This window comes from Apostichopus japonicus, chromosome 2 (assembly GCF_037975245.1).
Source record: "Apostichopus japonicus isolate 1M-3 chromosome 2, ASM3797524v1, whole genome shotgun sequence".
NCBI classification, from domain to species: domain Eukaryota; kingdom Metazoa; phylum Echinodermata; class Holothuroidea; order Aspidochirotida; family Stichopodidae; genus Apostichopus; species Apostichopus japonicus.
The window spans coordinates 3,838,666-3,856,308 of record NC_092562.1 but is presented as its reverse complement, the minus strand read 5'-3'; the positions used below and the strand labels follow the sequence as shown (position 1 = coordinate 3,856,308).

General features: G+C 35.5%; 1 protein-coding gene across 3 annotated transcripts; it reads right to left on the bottom strand.

The window, feature by feature from the left end:
- Positions 1-122: 122 nt before the first annotated feature.
- On the bottom strand, positions 123-16,234 carry LOC139974663 (uncharacterized). Of its 3 annotated transcripts, XM_071981925.1 has the most exons (14): positions 15,508-16,224; positions 13,295-13,382; positions 12,423-12,746; positions 10,348-10,614; positions 9,933-10,067; positions 9,228-9,377; positions 8,664-8,792; positions 7,968-8,114; positions 7,095-7,385; positions 6,707-6,751; positions 6,411-6,455; positions 6,173-6,263; positions 5,675-5,739; positions 3,350-5,126 (listed from the first exon to the last, which is right to left on the bottom strand). In XM_071981925.1, exons 2-14 carry the CDS (start codon positions 13,362-13,364, stop codon positions 4,945-4,947), a joined length of 1,941 nt encoding a protein of 646 aa, XP_071838026.1. In that variant the 5' UTR covers positions 13,365-13,382; positions 15,508-16,224; the 3' UTR covers positions 3,350-4,944. The 3 variants fall into 3 exon arrangements, with proteins under 3 accessions (XP_071838036.1, XP_071838016.1, XP_071838026.1); XM_071981935.1 differs by lacking the exons at positions 3,350-5,126; positions 5,675-5,739 and adding an exon at positions 123-774 and having other exon boundaries at positions 15,508-16,233; XM_071981915.1 differs by lacking the exon at positions 6,411-6,455 and having other exon boundaries at positions 3,348-5,126; positions 5,685-5,739; positions 15,508-16,234.
- Between the last annotated feature and the right edge of the window lie 1,409 nt (positions 16,235-17,643).

Sequence of the window (17,643 nt, the reverse complement as noted above, 5' to 3'; positions counted from 1 at the left end):
TCCTAGTTCTAATTTTTACTGTATGTCCCACAAGTTTAAAACTGTAACATTTGTACATAGATAAAGTATGATTATTCAAATGGTAACTTGAAGTTCTGGATTTCTGGATAAAAACAAAATAAAATTGTGAAAGCAACAATAAAACTGATTTTCCATAGATGTAAACCTTTATTCTTCTAGTGATCACAGTTCAGACTATTAGAAAACTCTAGTTTTACGGGTTCCAGTCTAATGTTTGTTGATTGATACGAATTAATATGGAAACAAAAACACATTCTCCCAACTTGATCTTTGTCAATTATGTGCATCTTTGACTAACCCGACTGTAACAAGCAGTTTCTCTATCTATATAGGTTTTTTTTGCCTTTAGTTCCCCTTTAAGTGACGATGGTTTGACGTTTCGATGCTAAAACGTGACATGCTTCCTATGCCACTTGAGACCAAAGTTTGAGCACTACATCTGGTGTTTTCACAGAGTCCTCCATCTTACAAATACATTTTTTGTACAAACGTCAGTGTTTTGTTACATTTTGGGGGATACTGAAGGATCAAAAATGTAATGTACAGCGAAGAGGCCCATGAATGCCATCCAAATCAAAGACCACTCTCCCACCACTTCTTTCTCCACATAAAGCTGAAATGATTCGCTCTCCACTCCCATATCGCACACAATGACAGCAGTTAACGGTAACTGTACATGCTCTGGACACTGGTTCTTCATCAAGACATCTACACTCTCCTGTAGATGTGCAGGGATGGACAGCAAGGCTGTGGCTGTTAAATAGGCAAAGAAACATATTCAGTTAAATAATGAGTATATAAGGCTTGGACAAAAGCAGACCACTATCTATACCCACTATCGACCAACAAATGTACCAAGTTTACAGAGTTACAGCAATATGCCAAGTTTGACCTTTGACACCTTAAACTAATTTAAATTAACACATTATGTATGTATCCATTATATCAACCAACATGGTTATTCCATGCTAAATGATCAATTCTTCAGAAACATCCCCATGTGACCCACTTAGATTTCGCTGAAACTTCTTGACAACAGCATGTTGCAAAATAATTCACAGAAATGTTTAGCTCTACAGCCGGAGTGGTTCAGAAGTTATGGCCCTCTGAAACCAGCAATACTAATTTCAAAGACCATTGACCAGAGGGCCCTGCGGGAAATGTAGCCTAAATGTGGTCTTTCTTGGTAACGGATTAGGACTAAAGTAATGATTTGTTTGTTGTTGAGTGTAATGTATAACTCCCAGATATAATTAATCCTATTGAGCTAATGATAAACTAACTGAAATAACAAAGCTTGGCTGAAACCTATTGAAATTAGTGAATGTCAAAGATCATTTGAAGTCGGCAGATGTCAAAGTCCTAAAACCTTGGAAATAGGCTATAATGACTAAACATTTATGCTTGAATTAAGTTGGTATTTAGCTCCAAATGTGAGAGTAAACGAATCCTATCGTTTGTTTTTGTGTAGGTCAAAGGTTAACAGAAGTTCAATCGGAAACTGCGGAAATATGCAAACGTCTAAAGGAAAACTATGAATGAACTTGATAGTTATTATGCGAGTCAATATGCATGTACGGACCTCGCAGATCACTTGATGTGTGCAATGGTCAACACGTACCAGAAACCTTCTTTGCAATAGTTAACTTTTTAATTTGCTTATATAAAACGTGGGAAGGAATCATTATAAACCACTAGAAATATGGTTTAAAGTCGTGCATTTCGAGTTAAAAATAGAGGGTAATGACTAGAGAAAAAGAACTGTACGAATAACTTTCATTAGCTTAAACTAAAAAAATGAACACCGTTTCGTCCCAACTGTTCCATTCATCCGTATGTCCATATATCTTCCTGTGTGTTCGACTTTGTATGCATGTCCGTGGTTTTCATATTTCTAAATGTTACTTACACTTTAAAGGCTTGTGCCAATGAATAGTACTGCACTTAAGTTAACATTCAAAAATAATGTAAATGCCCCTGTAACCTTTGTGGTCCGTTTACAGTCAACTTAAATGGAGTTTCTATAAGTATATAGAACTGAAATGCTGCCATCACACCTAAGAACTTTGACTATTATGTGAAACTATCAATGAAAAGCGCTCGATCAGTTTATTTTCGTTCCATTCTGAAAGCAAAATAGCACATGCGTTGAATGCAAAATCGAAACATCTTTAGCTACTCATTTAATACATAGCTGTGAAAAAGAACAGCAGAAATAAAGAGCAAAATAAAAACAAACGAATGAATGAAATTGTCAATTTACTTCATAACTTGTTACTAGTGTGCAAGTATTGCCATGCCAGGAAAACATTTCCACTGTACTAGCATTAACAGTTTCTGGGAGACGAAAAATTGAAAAGATAATTTCAATTAATAATTAATCGATTAATTGACCCTTCATTGGTATCACCGATTGTAACCTTCTTTTCAGTATAACTTGGTACCTTGACTGAGTTTTGTTAACAAGGTGCATACCGAGCGCACGAAACTGGTTTGACACGGTATGTTCAGTTCTATGAACAGATGACTTTAGTCAGAATTTAGTCTTAAGATGTTATAAACCAAGTAAAACTGGAACAGTTTCATGCTGGTAGAGTTTCTGTTAAAAAATCCGGTTTTCAAGATATACACTCTTACAGTATGCTCAATCCTGGAATGCTTCTTTAAGGCTAAAATGTTGACGAGGTCGGCATTTCATTACAGGCCCCAATGTTAACACATTATACAATAAGTTCTAAACTCAATCATAACAAACTCATTCATATAACAATAAAGCATCTTAGATGACATCCAATTACATTTGTCCGCATTATTGGCCCATTGCATCTTGTGTCGCACCTAACGAACATACCTAATACTTTGTATATATATATATGTATATATATATATATATATATATATATATATATATATATATATATATATATATATATATATATATATATATATATATATGTTTGTATATAAGTCTAGATCATACTTTAGGTCGACAGTTTATGGTAAAAAAGTGTACCTTAGGTCGACATTTCAGTGTCGACCTAATGCTTTTACTACCATTTTTAGAAACTTTTTTATTCTCGAAAAAAGCTTTATAATGTTCTCCGTTCTCTAAAACGTTCATTTATAAGGTTTGCTTAGGGTCGGTTCAGGGTAAGGGTTAGAAAAAATCGATTGAATTTAGTGTGTAAGTCAATGTAAATGTCAACCTAAGGTATGATCTAAGGTTATATATATATTATATATATATATATATATATATATTACATATATATATTACATATATATATATATATAAATATATATATATATATATATATAAATACTTAAGATATATCACATTCATTTCAACAATGAGAAAGTATAATCTCATTCACTTGTAAAATCACCACAAAGCAAGGGAACGTTTTCATCCAAGTAGGCCTTTAAGAGTAATGGGTTTTAATTGCCGATTAACTTTTCTACGATCTTTTCAACTTCTCACAATTCTATACTCAGCTGTTTCTATGTGGTCCTCGCCCACTCATATTACTTCATACACGCTCTGCTTACGTAATCGAAGCTCGTAATTAGCATATTCAACTGTGAAATTATGAGCTTAAAACTAGGACTGCCGTGTCTTCGGTCCTTTTCTATATAGGGATACATCCTACTTACAAAATTAATTGCAGATAAAGCTATAGTGCACCGTGCTACAAGGCTACCAATATAAGCGAAGAAACACAATCATGTAACGTATAGCTTACGTAATAATTCTTAGAAAGAGAATTGATCTTTGCGCACTAGCATACACTTTGACGAAGAATTGGGTTTCTCTGTCTTGCTTTGTCTTGTCTCAAGGACAAACGTTCCTCGCTTACGTTGCAGATTATTTGCCAAACATTCTTGTATTTTCGTTTTCTGTATTAGCCCAAGTTGGCAATATTGAAAAATTCCGTCAGGAGAATGAAAACATTCCATGTACATTGTCAAAAAATATATATATAAAGAAGTAAATACGATACAGTTATTTCATTCAGCTATTTATTTACAAATAATTAGATCTCTTATGGAAATCTCTTTATTACATTGATAGAGAAAATATAACATTCGTACGGACCTAACTAAAACTTCTTGATAAGAGCTTGAAATAAATGTTTATGTTATCTTAAACATTAAGTAAATCACAACAATAAAGTACGTCATGTAAAAACATTATATATGCTTTTATTTTTGGATATTGCCTGTACATAGCCGTTGCATCTATTTAGTACTAGGTTCAAATATTATTCGGGCGAATAAGTCATTTCGAACTCACTCATTATAACATGTTTGAATCAAACATTTGATAAGATCATATGTTGATGTGTAATTATTAATAAGTTGGTGTGAAACACTTGTTTACAGAGAAAATAAATGAATACCACAAATTGAGTAAGCAACAAAAACACTTAAATAAGTCATTCTGGTTCAATCCTTACATATATTTTGTATCATAATTACGACACAATACGTACTTGCTTAGGTTGATAATATGCTATTAATATGACCAATCGCATTTACAAAATTGGCGGAGGTATTTCCCTAATCATTTTATTTGTTTTTCATTTCTTTACCAAAAAAGAGGAATTTACTAGCGAGGTCAAAGTATCGTTCATGAGTAAACAGCGAAAACTGTAGTTTTTTTACCAGTTAAAAATTCTAATCTACATAATTAGCCTATGGTCTTTCTCTTTATATCAACTATGTACATCTTTAAACTATGCATTGAAGTAAGACTATAATTAGATGAAACCCTTTCATTCAATTTCATTTGAATGCCTACGAGTACAACGTAAACCCTGGAGTGTTCCACCTCAACTAAACTAGCCTTGGCTTTCGTTTCTGTCAGATATATGAAAAAAAATTGATTTGGGTTTTTTTTTTGAGGGGGGGGGTGCTATCCACTTAAATATACTTATCAGAGACATTGGAGTACGTATAAGCCTCATATGTCCCGTTAGAATACGAACAAACAGCACCAGATGGGATTTCATAGCAAGACTCTTCATCGACAGTCCTCGGTGTATAATTGTAGTACAATTGTACTGCATCTGTCCGGTTACTACTATAACCTGCAATCGTTTCACCTACAAATGATTGAAACAATGCAACATTATATGTATGTTCTCTATTTAAATCTGTTCATAGCTGCTACATCTCTCTCTCCCTCTCTCCACCCATCTCCACCCACCTCTCTCCACCCAACCCACCTCTCTACACCCCCCCCTCTCTATCCCTCTCTCTTGACTGTAGAATTGTCTACGACGGTCGTCGTTACAATTCCCTAGTAGGTTTCCGGAGATTCCCAAATACTCATAGATGGTCTGCTTAATTATACTTCGGTCTAGATACATTTAGATGTCTTCCTTTCTTATAACATGTTAGAGAAGCAATCCACATTTTATAGTATGATTCGTTATCAGATGAATGTGGGTATAACTGAGTACATTTAATTTGGCGAGGCACTACATGTAATAACCATTCCTGAACGTATAATGACAAATGTAACAGAGTACTTCATATATCTGAAGAACAAACCGATTTATATCCGTCAAATATTCATACCAACTAAGTATATTCGCAAATTTAACGTAGCGGAGCTTGGAGTATTATTCTTTTGGCCTTGCTTACTTACTATTCCTCACCCGACTAGTATCTAGGTCACATCTTCCGGCAGTCGATCTGATACGAGCTCTTTTCCTGGAACAGCAAAAACTTACAAAATTAAGTTACTTAATTATCACACAACAATAACTATTGCAAATGTTTCATATGTTATTTAACTGGTAGCACCTCAGTACTTTGTCAAACTTTATTATGATTACAATTTTCTTTACTAGTCTTGACCGAAGTAATACATAGTAGAATCACTGTGGTCGAGTGATACGGACTTCGCTTCGTGACAAAAGATCCGGGGTTCGAATCCTACCTTCGCCTGATGAGTACCAAAAGGACGAAACCGGTCGTGGAGTGGAATTTAACTGGTGTTTTATTCTTTATTTATTTACTATATATATATATATATATATATATATATATATATATATATATGTATATATATATATATATATATATATATATATATATATATATATATATATATATATATATATATATATGTATATATACTTACTTAATTATTACACAGCCAGTTATAAAGACAACTACCAATAGGACAGCAACAGCTCCATAAACTGGAAGACCTTTCATGAACTGGTTGTGTCCTAGGAAAAGATGAAACACATATTAGAAAGTAAAATGTTATACTTAGCTACATGACTTTATACTATCGGTTGACAAAACAAAGTATCGATACGTGCAACTAGATAGATATCATAAAAGTTGTAAACATAAAAGTTCAAATAATATACCTTGTTCTAGCAGCACGACTCGAGTTGTAGCGGTAGGAATAGTAGCTTCAAAGGGAAGATGAAAGGGAAAGTTACGTGGTGTTTTGAAAGAAGTGACACTATACTACAAAAAATAACAACAACCAATAGTTGGAATTACTATGAATCGACAATGATAGTTTACTTTTCCTCCTATAATTGACGTAAGTTTGAATTAATACATGACTTTATACTATCGGTTGACAAAACAAAGTATCGATACGTGCAACTAGATAGATGTCATGAAAGTTGTAAACATAAAAGTTCAACTGATATACCTTGTTCTAGCAGCACGACTCGAGTTGTAGCGGTAGGAATAGTAGCTTCAAAGGGAACATGAAAGGGAAAGTTACGTGGTGTTTTGAAAGAAGTGACAGTATACTACAAAAAATAACAACAACCAATAGTTGGAATTACAATGATAGTTTACTTTTCCTCCTATAATTGACGTAAGTTTGAATTAATACGAATTCAAATTTAGCCCTTCTGATTTTAAATGAATTTCTCTCTGTTCTCATTTCCTTAAAATGTTTTCAAAAACGCAGTCCCTCTTTCGACAGATCTATGATATCACATATTGTCCGTAACACAACAAGTGATGTGAAGTCAGAATGGTGTGTGTACGTTAAAACGTGTCTTTTCATAAGGCTCTGTATGTCAACTTACTGTACACTTCCACTGTAACATGTAGCATCGCTAATGTTTCGTTGTTCTTTCTCAGCTGACAGTAGAGCTTGTCTCCTTCTCTGACATTACTTACAATGAAGGTATGAATTTTTGTCGAACCTTCCCTAAATGAACCTTCACTCACGATCCCGTCCAGAATAAGATCACGTTGGTCGCGTGATACAAGCAAATCGAGGCCGTCTATATTTCCCCCGGGACCTTCCTGTACGACACAAGTGACCCTTCCTGGTGTTCCTGGATTCTGCTTTGCGTATGTGATGTCTATCAGACCTATGTGGAAAGAATCCAGTCAATAATGAGGTCGACCATCACTTGTAGTTTCACTTGAACACACTTCAACATTGTGGTCATTTTTTTTATATCGAGCTCGTAAAGGAAGACATGCTGCAAATGATTGCAACCATTTTAGAAGTTGCGTATGAGATTAGACTGTTGAACAACATTCAAGCCGTCAAAGTTCTCTCATAGCTGCTGAAAGGTTGCTCAAAACTTTCGGTTCTTATGTTAGTAGAAAAGAGGCTTCGGTCATTATCTAGCAGATTCAAATAGGGCAACTCATAGAGCATAACAATCCACCAGCTTGACATAATCCAGACTCTCTGTTACACTTATCTTGATCACAATGAACCTCTTGAGAGCAATTCGAACTATAGACATTTCCTTTATATTCTTGTGGGTTTCTTTATGTTGTAAGGATTCTATTCGATTTGATTCAGCAATTTCACTATTACATTTTGTACTTCATTTAATGGTTCACTTAACAGTGAATTTAAAAATCAGCAAGATAGGATTGCGCCATTGAAGCTGCTTGATTCTACAAAGAAATACCAAAAGGCCGAGAATACAGAGTACCTGTTTGACAACTAAATGGAGGAAACAGATCCACCCACTGGGGAAGACATCCACCCGTCTGACATAATCCAGACTCTCGGTTACACCTCTCTTTATCACAATGACACTTCTGAGAGCAATCTGAGCCATAGAAATTCCCATCACATTCTGCGGGAGAGAAGGTAAAATAACCAAAAGCAATGAATAAAGCATAAATAAAGAAGAAATTAGAAATTGAGATTATATACAATTAACATTGAGCGAAATAAGATATAAAGCCGTTTAACAAAGGAACGTTGGTGATGAAGAACCATAGCAATACAAGCTTTTGGCTATTTAAATTGTGTTCGTAAGTACAATTATAAAGTGTTAACATTGCAAAATGTTTCTTTTTTCTATTCATACCGAGAAAAAAGATGTAATGATTATCTTTCAAATTGCTTTGATAAGGATAGATTGCGAGGGAACAGACTGTGAAACGTTTAAACCTTGTAACCGATGATAGATCTCGACATTTGCTCGGTGTCCACCCAGGAGAAAGATCGAAGTCAAATTCTTCGATAGATGCATCACAACATTAACATGTCATGTACATAATACTGTGATCAACTGGCATAAAATTTCATTTTTCAATTTCATAAAATGTTTCAATTGTCCGGCATGTGGGGGAGGAGATTAAACACTTGTGCATCAAATAAACCTTTGAATAAAACTGACCTTGACAATTACTCCCATTCCAACCAGACGAACATCCAGCATCACATTCTCCAGTAAACGGATTGCATTGGCTTGTGTTACAATGACAGGTTTGTAAGCAGCTGGCGCCATACGTTCCTGGCTCGCATCCTTTTTTTTCAAATGTGAAAGAAATATGTGAGTGTGATACACGTATATCCTTAAATGATATATAAGAAGGGCCGGTATATTTGCTCACATCAGGTAGCACTGTTATTCAAACGCGAGTAATTTATACTACTCTTATTGAACCAGTTTGGATTCGATGTTCATCCAGGTTACCGTGATGGCACTGAATTTGATGATGGAAAAAGCGTATACGTACACATTATTACATTTGAATAAAAGTTTTAATTGTTTCTGTTTATAGGAACACACCTATGGAGTCTGAAAAGGTTTCCATAATTATTCAACCCAACATGTTAAGTGCGCCGTAAAATAGCATAGAAATTGTTCTATAAAGGCTAGGATTTTGTTAGATATATATTGATGTCAATCGTTAAGAAATTGCTCAAACATATGTAATTACAGTAAACTGGCTTATACCTCTGTTGCACGCTATTCCGTTATAGCCAGTTACACATCTGCAGCCAAATGGATGCCGAAGACAGAAAAGGTATCCACTGCACTTTTTAGCTTCGTTTGAAACTGAACATCGGAATTCGCAATCATCTCCAAAACGGTTGTAACCACATTCTGTCGTAGGAAGAAATGGTCTTTTACATGTGTCATAGTTCACTATGTTCCTATAGAAGGAAAATACCAATGTGATTTCCCCTATTTATCTTATTTATAGAACTTGATTTCAACGTAGCTCTTACTTCTGCTTCAACATGACCATCGTTAACTGCTTTTGAAAGACCCAGTGCCATTTGAAGCCTATAAGCATTTATTGGCATAATTCCTCTGCCAACCGGCTGAGCGTTTGTCTGATGTGACCATCTCTCGATCAACATTCTGCCTGAATTTTAAAATGGTTATTTCCAATTAACAGTCGTCGGCAACAATCGACCAGAAGGGGAACTATCAAATAGTACCACACCTTTTTTATATTTTAGTACATATATTTGAAATTGTGTTTCAGAAATGTTGAAATCAATTGCCATTTATTTATACTATCAAAGAAGAAGTTGTATATTACTTTAATTAGCGAATAAATGCATCTTACATTCACATGAGGCGCTCTTAATGTAAGTAGCGACATATTTACTTCGTTATCTTCGGTTTCCAAACATTCAAAGATCAAAATACCTGTTTTACATTCATCCCCCTTAAAGCCAGGAGGACAAACACATTCTCCGGTGTTTTCATCACAGATTCCTCCATTGTAGCAACTGTTGCAAACACCAGTACAGGCAGGAGGACCCCAACGAGTGGCCGGACAGGCTGTATTATATAGTTGTAATAACTGATCTCATTGGTTTAAAACATGTGCACATATTGTTAAAATATAAAATAGCAAGTTTTATTTCGGATTAACAGTATAGCATAAAAATATAACAATGTGGAAATAATTACGACGTGTGCAAAAAACAGCTCACGGTAAGTTTGTTTTTCAAAGCAGGCAGTACCATGTGTCTAAAAGAATTATGATGTGCCTTTAAATACCACATCAATACAGTACACTACCATTTAGTACGTTGTTTTGAAGAAATCATCAGCTTACCTCGCACAATAAGCAAATTCAAAGCTTGCTTGGCTTGGCTCCTCTCGCCATCAATGTAACATTCAAACACTCCTGCATCGTCAAGTTGTAAAGGTCTCATGATGGTGTAGTTAGATAAACCGTCTGTTGATGATATCGGTACATTGTCCTTCATCCACATAAACGTAGAAACATTCCGACCAGTTGGACTCATCATATTGATGCTGACCTCGGAATCATTGATACTGAATGTCTGGGATAATAAGTCATTGGCTGGAAAGATGTCAGCTATAAGGGGGAAAATGAGTAAGAAGAAACATGCTGACATTAGTTCCCCAGGGCAATTTATTTGAAACAGAACCAAAGCTTGTTTATATATATATATATATATATATATATACATATATATATATATATACATATATATATATATATATATATATATGTGTGTGTGTGTATATATATATATATATATATATATATATGTATACATATATACAGAGGCGTACCCAGGATTTTCTGACCCGGGGGGCGCCAATTACTAAGCGGAGCGCCACCACCGGTTGGCGCGCAGCGTACAAGAAAAATTCTGGTTTTGAAACCCCCTAGATCACCGGAAATGGCACTTCTCAGGCTAAAATGACTGACCAGATGTACACTTTTGCCTGAGAACCAAGTATTTCCCAATAGTTTTTTTTTATCCATAACTATTTTTGAGATTGTCACCAGTCTCAAATCATGTTCGACCTCATCGCATGTCCTGTGGATCATTGCTTGTGTAGGTGACTGTACGTCGCGGCTCACAATACCTGTCAGCCCCACTTTTCAAGGTTTTCCCCATCTACATAAGACATTTCGTTGTTTACATTAGCATCCCGCAGTATACTGCGCAACTTTGACGGATCGTAAGGTCATACGACGTAAATAACCGATGCTGGCTTATATGATATTGACATAAAAATATTGAACGCGCGCGGAGCGCGCAAAAATTTGTGGTTATTTTTATCGGGCAAGTCATAACAGCCCTAAATCAAATTGGGCTCCTACGCCCATGACTTCACACTTAGACAGTTTTGAGGCTGTTCCTCTTGGAACACCATTTTCATGCTCATTGATATAAGGTGATATCTGCTGTTTGATTTAAAAATTCGAGCAGGCGCGTAGCGAGGAGTTTGCCAAGTGAGGGGCGAAGCCTGTTGGCAAACTATCTAAGCGTGGTGCCACCATATGTTGGAGCGAATTTTTGGCCGAAAATACCTCCCAGATCGCTGGAAATGGCACTACCCAGGACCATTTGTTGGCGCGAAGCGTACAAGCAGATTTTGCCCGAGAATACCTCCCAGATCGCTGGAAATGACACTTCCCCGGCCTTGTAAGTTGCATCTAAGCAATTTTTATTTTGAAATTAATAACGATATCAAAAAAAAAAAATATGCTCAAGGGGGGGGGGGGGTGAGGGCAGTCCCCCTTCCCGAAATGCGTTTTGATAGACCATATATAGCATGTATATGTACATATACATTATTGAGAGAGGATAAAATGTAAACGCCAAAAATAGAGTTGACGATGTTAGGGGTAGGGTGAGGCGCACGCCCCTTCCGAAATCCTTGATCAGTCACTGGCTACCCTGTGTATATAATAGGGATCAGCGCTGTAATGATGTCACTGTTTCTCCTTCTCTTCCAGGTGTCTTGGCGTTTTTCTTTTACGCCCCCCATTTCTCCTTTTTCTCTCTTTCTTTCTTTTTTTTCTTTTCCCTTCCTTCCTCTCCTCCTCCTCCTCCTCCTCCTCCTCCTCCTCCTCCTCCTCCTCCTCCTCCTCTTTTTCCCGTTTTTTTCCTTTTTAATTCTCTTTTTTTTCTCTCCTCTTTTTCTTACCCGTGGGGCGCGCCCCCAACGCCCCCTGGATACGCGCCTGAAATACATATATATATATATATATATATATATATATATATATATATATATATACATATATATATATATATATATATACATTTTAAATGCAGCATACAGCTGGCTGTAATCATATCGAGTAGCATCTCTTCCATGAATTACATATACTAAAGCAATCACCTTTGTGATTATTATACGTACCATCTGACCTCATTCGAATATGTGAAACTGTAGTATCATCTTTACCGTTGATCTTAGCAGTACAATCAAATACTCCAAAAGTTTTATGATTTTTCCGGCCGTTATTCCATTTCACTATAAATCGTGGCCAATTATAATTACTACCATTATAATATCTTGCCCCAGGAGGAGGTGGATTCTGACTGGCAGCATCTCTTGTCCAAACAGTTCTAGATGACGTCATGGTGACACTATCTGGATCACTGACGTAGCACTGGTATGACATTTTAGTGGTACTACTATCATAAGTATAGTTCAAAGCAAGTAGTGTTAGTTTTACCGATTCTGAGACAAAAAGAAGAGATCAAAATTATTCTTATGTTATGATGGTATGTTATATGTAAATCAAGTATATTCCCAGGGAATATCTTTGTCTGGAAAAATGAAATGTACAAGTTTCAAGGCTGACTATAGGCATAGTTGTAGTTTCGGTATGCTGTTTCCAACAAAGAAGGAAACGTTAATCGCTAAAACCGTGTCTACATCTGCTCCGGTTTACAAGATATGCACATGAACAGTTTGTTATGCTTCTTTAAGGCTAAATGAAAAGATTATAATTTAAAAACTAAGGTAAGTTTTGCTCGTCCGTTGTTTCATAAAGTATAATTAATAACCCAAACAATGCTTAACTCGAGTACCTCTAGATGTACTTCAGTATACCATCAGCACTTCCGTACGATATTTTTGTTTTCTGGAAGTCTATTGGAGTTGATTTTCGAAAGCGAACTAAACTTGGGGAGCGGGGAGCAGAGAAGAACTTTTACGCTTACAAGGAGAAATGTAAGCATTATCGTGTGATCGATCTAAAAGAGTTACTGCAAAGTGTACTCTACCTCCGGTACAACCAACAGCAACCAATGGAAGAATAAATATTGCCAATGGAAGAAGTAGGTAAATGTCCATTCTCTGGTATGCTTCCGCCTGGTCAAACAAAAGAAAGCATATCAACAACTGTATTCATGTTTTATCATTTCCAACCTGTGATTTAAAAACACAGTTAGTTAAATTTCTCTCACATTTTACTTTCATATCCAACCATCCATTCATCGATCCATCGATCCATCCATACTTCCATACGTCACTCTAGATATTAATCATAAACCATCATGCCGTATAACAAATTCTTTCAAGTTGAAACAAACGATGACTAAAACACTACAGTTCCCATCCAAGCTTAGCCTAATGAACGACATTATACACCCGATCAGTGGCGTAGGAAGGTACTTTTGAGTGGGGGGGCTGAAGACTGACGGCCTGGGGGAGGGGTCTAAGGGGAGGGGGATTTTTTTTGCATTTCCAGGTGGCCTCAGATTCAATTTGGTGCAATATAGCACACTTCAACACCCACTCCATTTTGTAAACTTAATTTTGTATTTTCACCTGGCCTTAGATGCAATTTGGTGCTCCAAATGAGATTTTTTGCTCATTTGGAAATGAAAAAGGGGTTTTCTGACTTGCGAACCGGGGGGCGGAATGATACTTCCGCCCCTCCACATTTTTCACTGGGGGGGCTGGCGCCCCCCAGCCCCCCCCCCCCCCGGTTCCTACGCCCTTGCACCCGATACACATAGAGAACACAGTTACTACTGTAAATCTTACAGTTTTGTACCACAGTAAAAACTGGATCATGCTATAATTCGGTAGCATGTGCTATTAGGATTACAGTAAGAACTGAGAATATGTGTAATTCCAACAAATCCAGTTGTTTGGGATTTATTGGAATTACAAATATCTTCAGTTCTTACTGTAAACTGAATAGCACATGATACCGATTTATCAGATTTGTCAGCACGATCTTGAAACTTGAGATTTACAAGTAGTTACTGTAATCTCTGTGTGAATCGGCTGCTTTTTAAAACCACTATCTTTGTACAATTCATTTTGTCTTTCTAATTCGAATACACACATGTGAACGAATTTTAACGGAAAGATTTTGCTCTCATGTACAGTTCAATACAAGATGAGTAACTTGAGAGGTTTATCGGAAATTTCATGAAGGAATGAAGTAAAACACTTTATCCATGAAGTGTTACCGTATCTTTATAAGTATCACGTTTCTGAAATTGAACAAGAATTTACTAATCAAACAAGTATTGAAGTTGAAGTTGAAGTTTCTTTCCTCGTTTACTTTGTAATAGCTCACATACACATTTAAACATTTTGTGAGGGCTTACAACGAAACGAAATTGCTTACTTTTAACAAAACATAAACAGAACACTTGACGACAACTTTTAAAGTGAAAGATAACAAGCATGTGAAAGTAAAAGTAGAAATGTTAGATATAACTACTATTAAATATATATATATTTTTTTTTGTACATATATATATATATATATGTATATATATATATATATATATATATATATATATATATATAAATATATATATATATATATATATATATATATATACAGATGTTTGCACATGCATTTCCTTACAAAATATCCTGTGATCACAGGTGCAAGCATACAACAAACAAAAATAAGCTCACGAGGAAAGTATAAACTACTATATACCTGTTATCACGCGTTCCTAGAACATGTGAAAATACGTGAAACTGAGAATTTAGCTTGATTTACAAACTGTGAAAAATGCATGCTTCCTTTTGAGGCAATCCAATCTAACGTACTACAATACCTAGGCAACTTGGACAATGTTCTGCCATATAAATCCCCGCTATATTTAGTTGGTATAGTTCACTCATTGTGACATCGGGTTAAAACTGGCGAATTTTTGTTAACGTGTTAACATCGTTGATCTCTTTATACAAACTCTCTGGGCTTTCCAGAGATAACATTAAACCGCTCTTAGACTATTAACTATTGCTCTAATTTAAGAACAAAAGAGAAAACTGACTCATTTTCGATGCCATCATTAATGATGTAAAATAATGGAAGATTTGCCTTTCCCCCACGTGAAGTCAAATGAGTTTAAAACAAAAGTGTTTTGTTTAGCGGTGCAGGGCTAAGCCGGCCAAACTGTTCTAAAGCAACAATCCTGCATGACTGATAATTCCCATTAGAAGTATGACGTATTTTACTTACCTGTGGAAGGGCTACCAAAATCTTAAGAAGTAAGTCAATAGCGCAGCAGTCAATATATGTACTTGTGTAGAACTCTAGCCAGAACAAATGTAAGGAATGATGTGCGCCATTTGTGTCCGTTAGAACTGATTGGCTAAAATGATTTTGCTATGACTGTCTGCTTTGTTTTGCATTATTATGGATTTATATCAGGAAACGAAACACACTTAGGAGTAGATGCCCGTGTCTGTTGCTAGGCAACGTGATCATCCCTGAAGAGAATAGCATTAACACTCGAGCAATATGTAGGAATAGGACAATAACAGCAATCCATTCTGAATGAAAACCTACTTTCATCTCTATAATGAATGGTGTATTGTGTAATGTATAACTCCCAGATATAATTAACCCTATTGAGCTAATGAGAAACTAACTGAAATAACAAAGCTTGGCTGGAACCAATTGAAATTAGTGAATGTCAAAGATCATTTGAAGTCGGCAGATGTCAAAGTCCTAAAACCTTGGAAATAGGCTATAATGACTAAACATTTATGCTTGAATTAAGTTGGTATTTAGCTTCAAATGTGAGAGTAAACGAATCCTATCGTTTGTTTTTGTGTAGGTCAAAGGTGAACAGAAGTTCAATCTGAAACTGCGGAAATATGCAATCGTCTAAAGGAAAACTATGAATGAACTTGATAGTTAATATGCGAGTCAATATTCATGTACGGACCTCGCAGATCACTTGATGTGAGCGATGGTCAACTCCTTACCAGAAACCTTCTTTGCAATAGTTAACTTTTTAAGTTTCTAATATAAAACGTGGGAAGGAATCATTATAAACCACTAGCAATCTGGTTTAAAGTCGTGCATTTCGAGTTAAAAATATAGGGTAACGACTAGAGAAAAAGAACTGTAAGAATAACTTTCATTAAACTTAAACTAAAAAATGAACACCGTTTCGTGCCAACTGTTCCGTTCATCCGTATGTCCATATATCTTTCAGTGTGTTCGACTTTGTATGGATGTCTGTGGTTTCATAGTTCTAAATGTTACTTACACTTTAAAGGCTTGTGCCAATGAATAGTGCTGCACTTTAGCTAACATTCAGTAATACTGCCACGTAAATGCCCCTGTAACTTTTGTATTCCGTTTACATTCAACTTAAATGGAGTTTCTATAAGTATATAGATCTGAAATGCTGCCATCACACCTAAGAACTTTGACTATTATGTGAAACTATCAATGAAAAGCTTTCGATCAGTTTAGTTTCGTTCCATTCTGAAAGCAAAAGCGCTTGAATGCAAAATCGAAACATCCTTAGCTACTCATTTAATACATAGCTGTGAAAAAGAACAGCAGAAATAAAGAGCAAAATAAGAACAAACGAATGAATGAGATTGTCAATTTACTTCATAACTTGTTACTAGTGTGCAAGTATTGCCATGCCAGGAAAACATTTCCACTGTACTAGCATTAACAGTTTCTGAGAGACGAAAAGTTGAAAATATAGTTTCAATTAATAATTAATCGATTAATTGATCCTTCGTTGGTATCACCGATTGTAATATTCTTTTCAGTATGACTTGGTACCTTAACTGAGCTTTGTTAACAAGGTGCGAACCGAGCGCATGAAACTGGTTTGACACGGTATGTTCGGTTCTATGAACAGATGACTTTAGTCAGAATTTAGTCTTAAGATGTTATAAACCAAGTAAAACTGGAACAGTTTCATGCTGGTGGAGTTTCTGTAAAAAATTCCGGTTTTCAAGATATTCAACCTTTCAATATGCTCAATCCTGGAATGCTTCTTTAAGGCTAAAATGTTGACGAGGTCGGCATTTCATGACAGGCCCCAATGTTAACACATTATACAATTAGTTCTAAACTCAATCATAACAAACTCATTCATACAATAAAGCATCTTAGATGACATCCAATTACATTTGTCCGCATTATTTGCCCATTAAATCTTATGTCGCACCTAACGAACATACCTAATACTTTGTATATAAATATATATATATATATATATATATATATATATATATATATATATAAATACTTGAGATAAATCACATTCATTTCAACAATGAGAAAGTATAATCTCATTCACTTGTAAAATCACCACATAGCAAGGAAACTTTTTCATCCAAG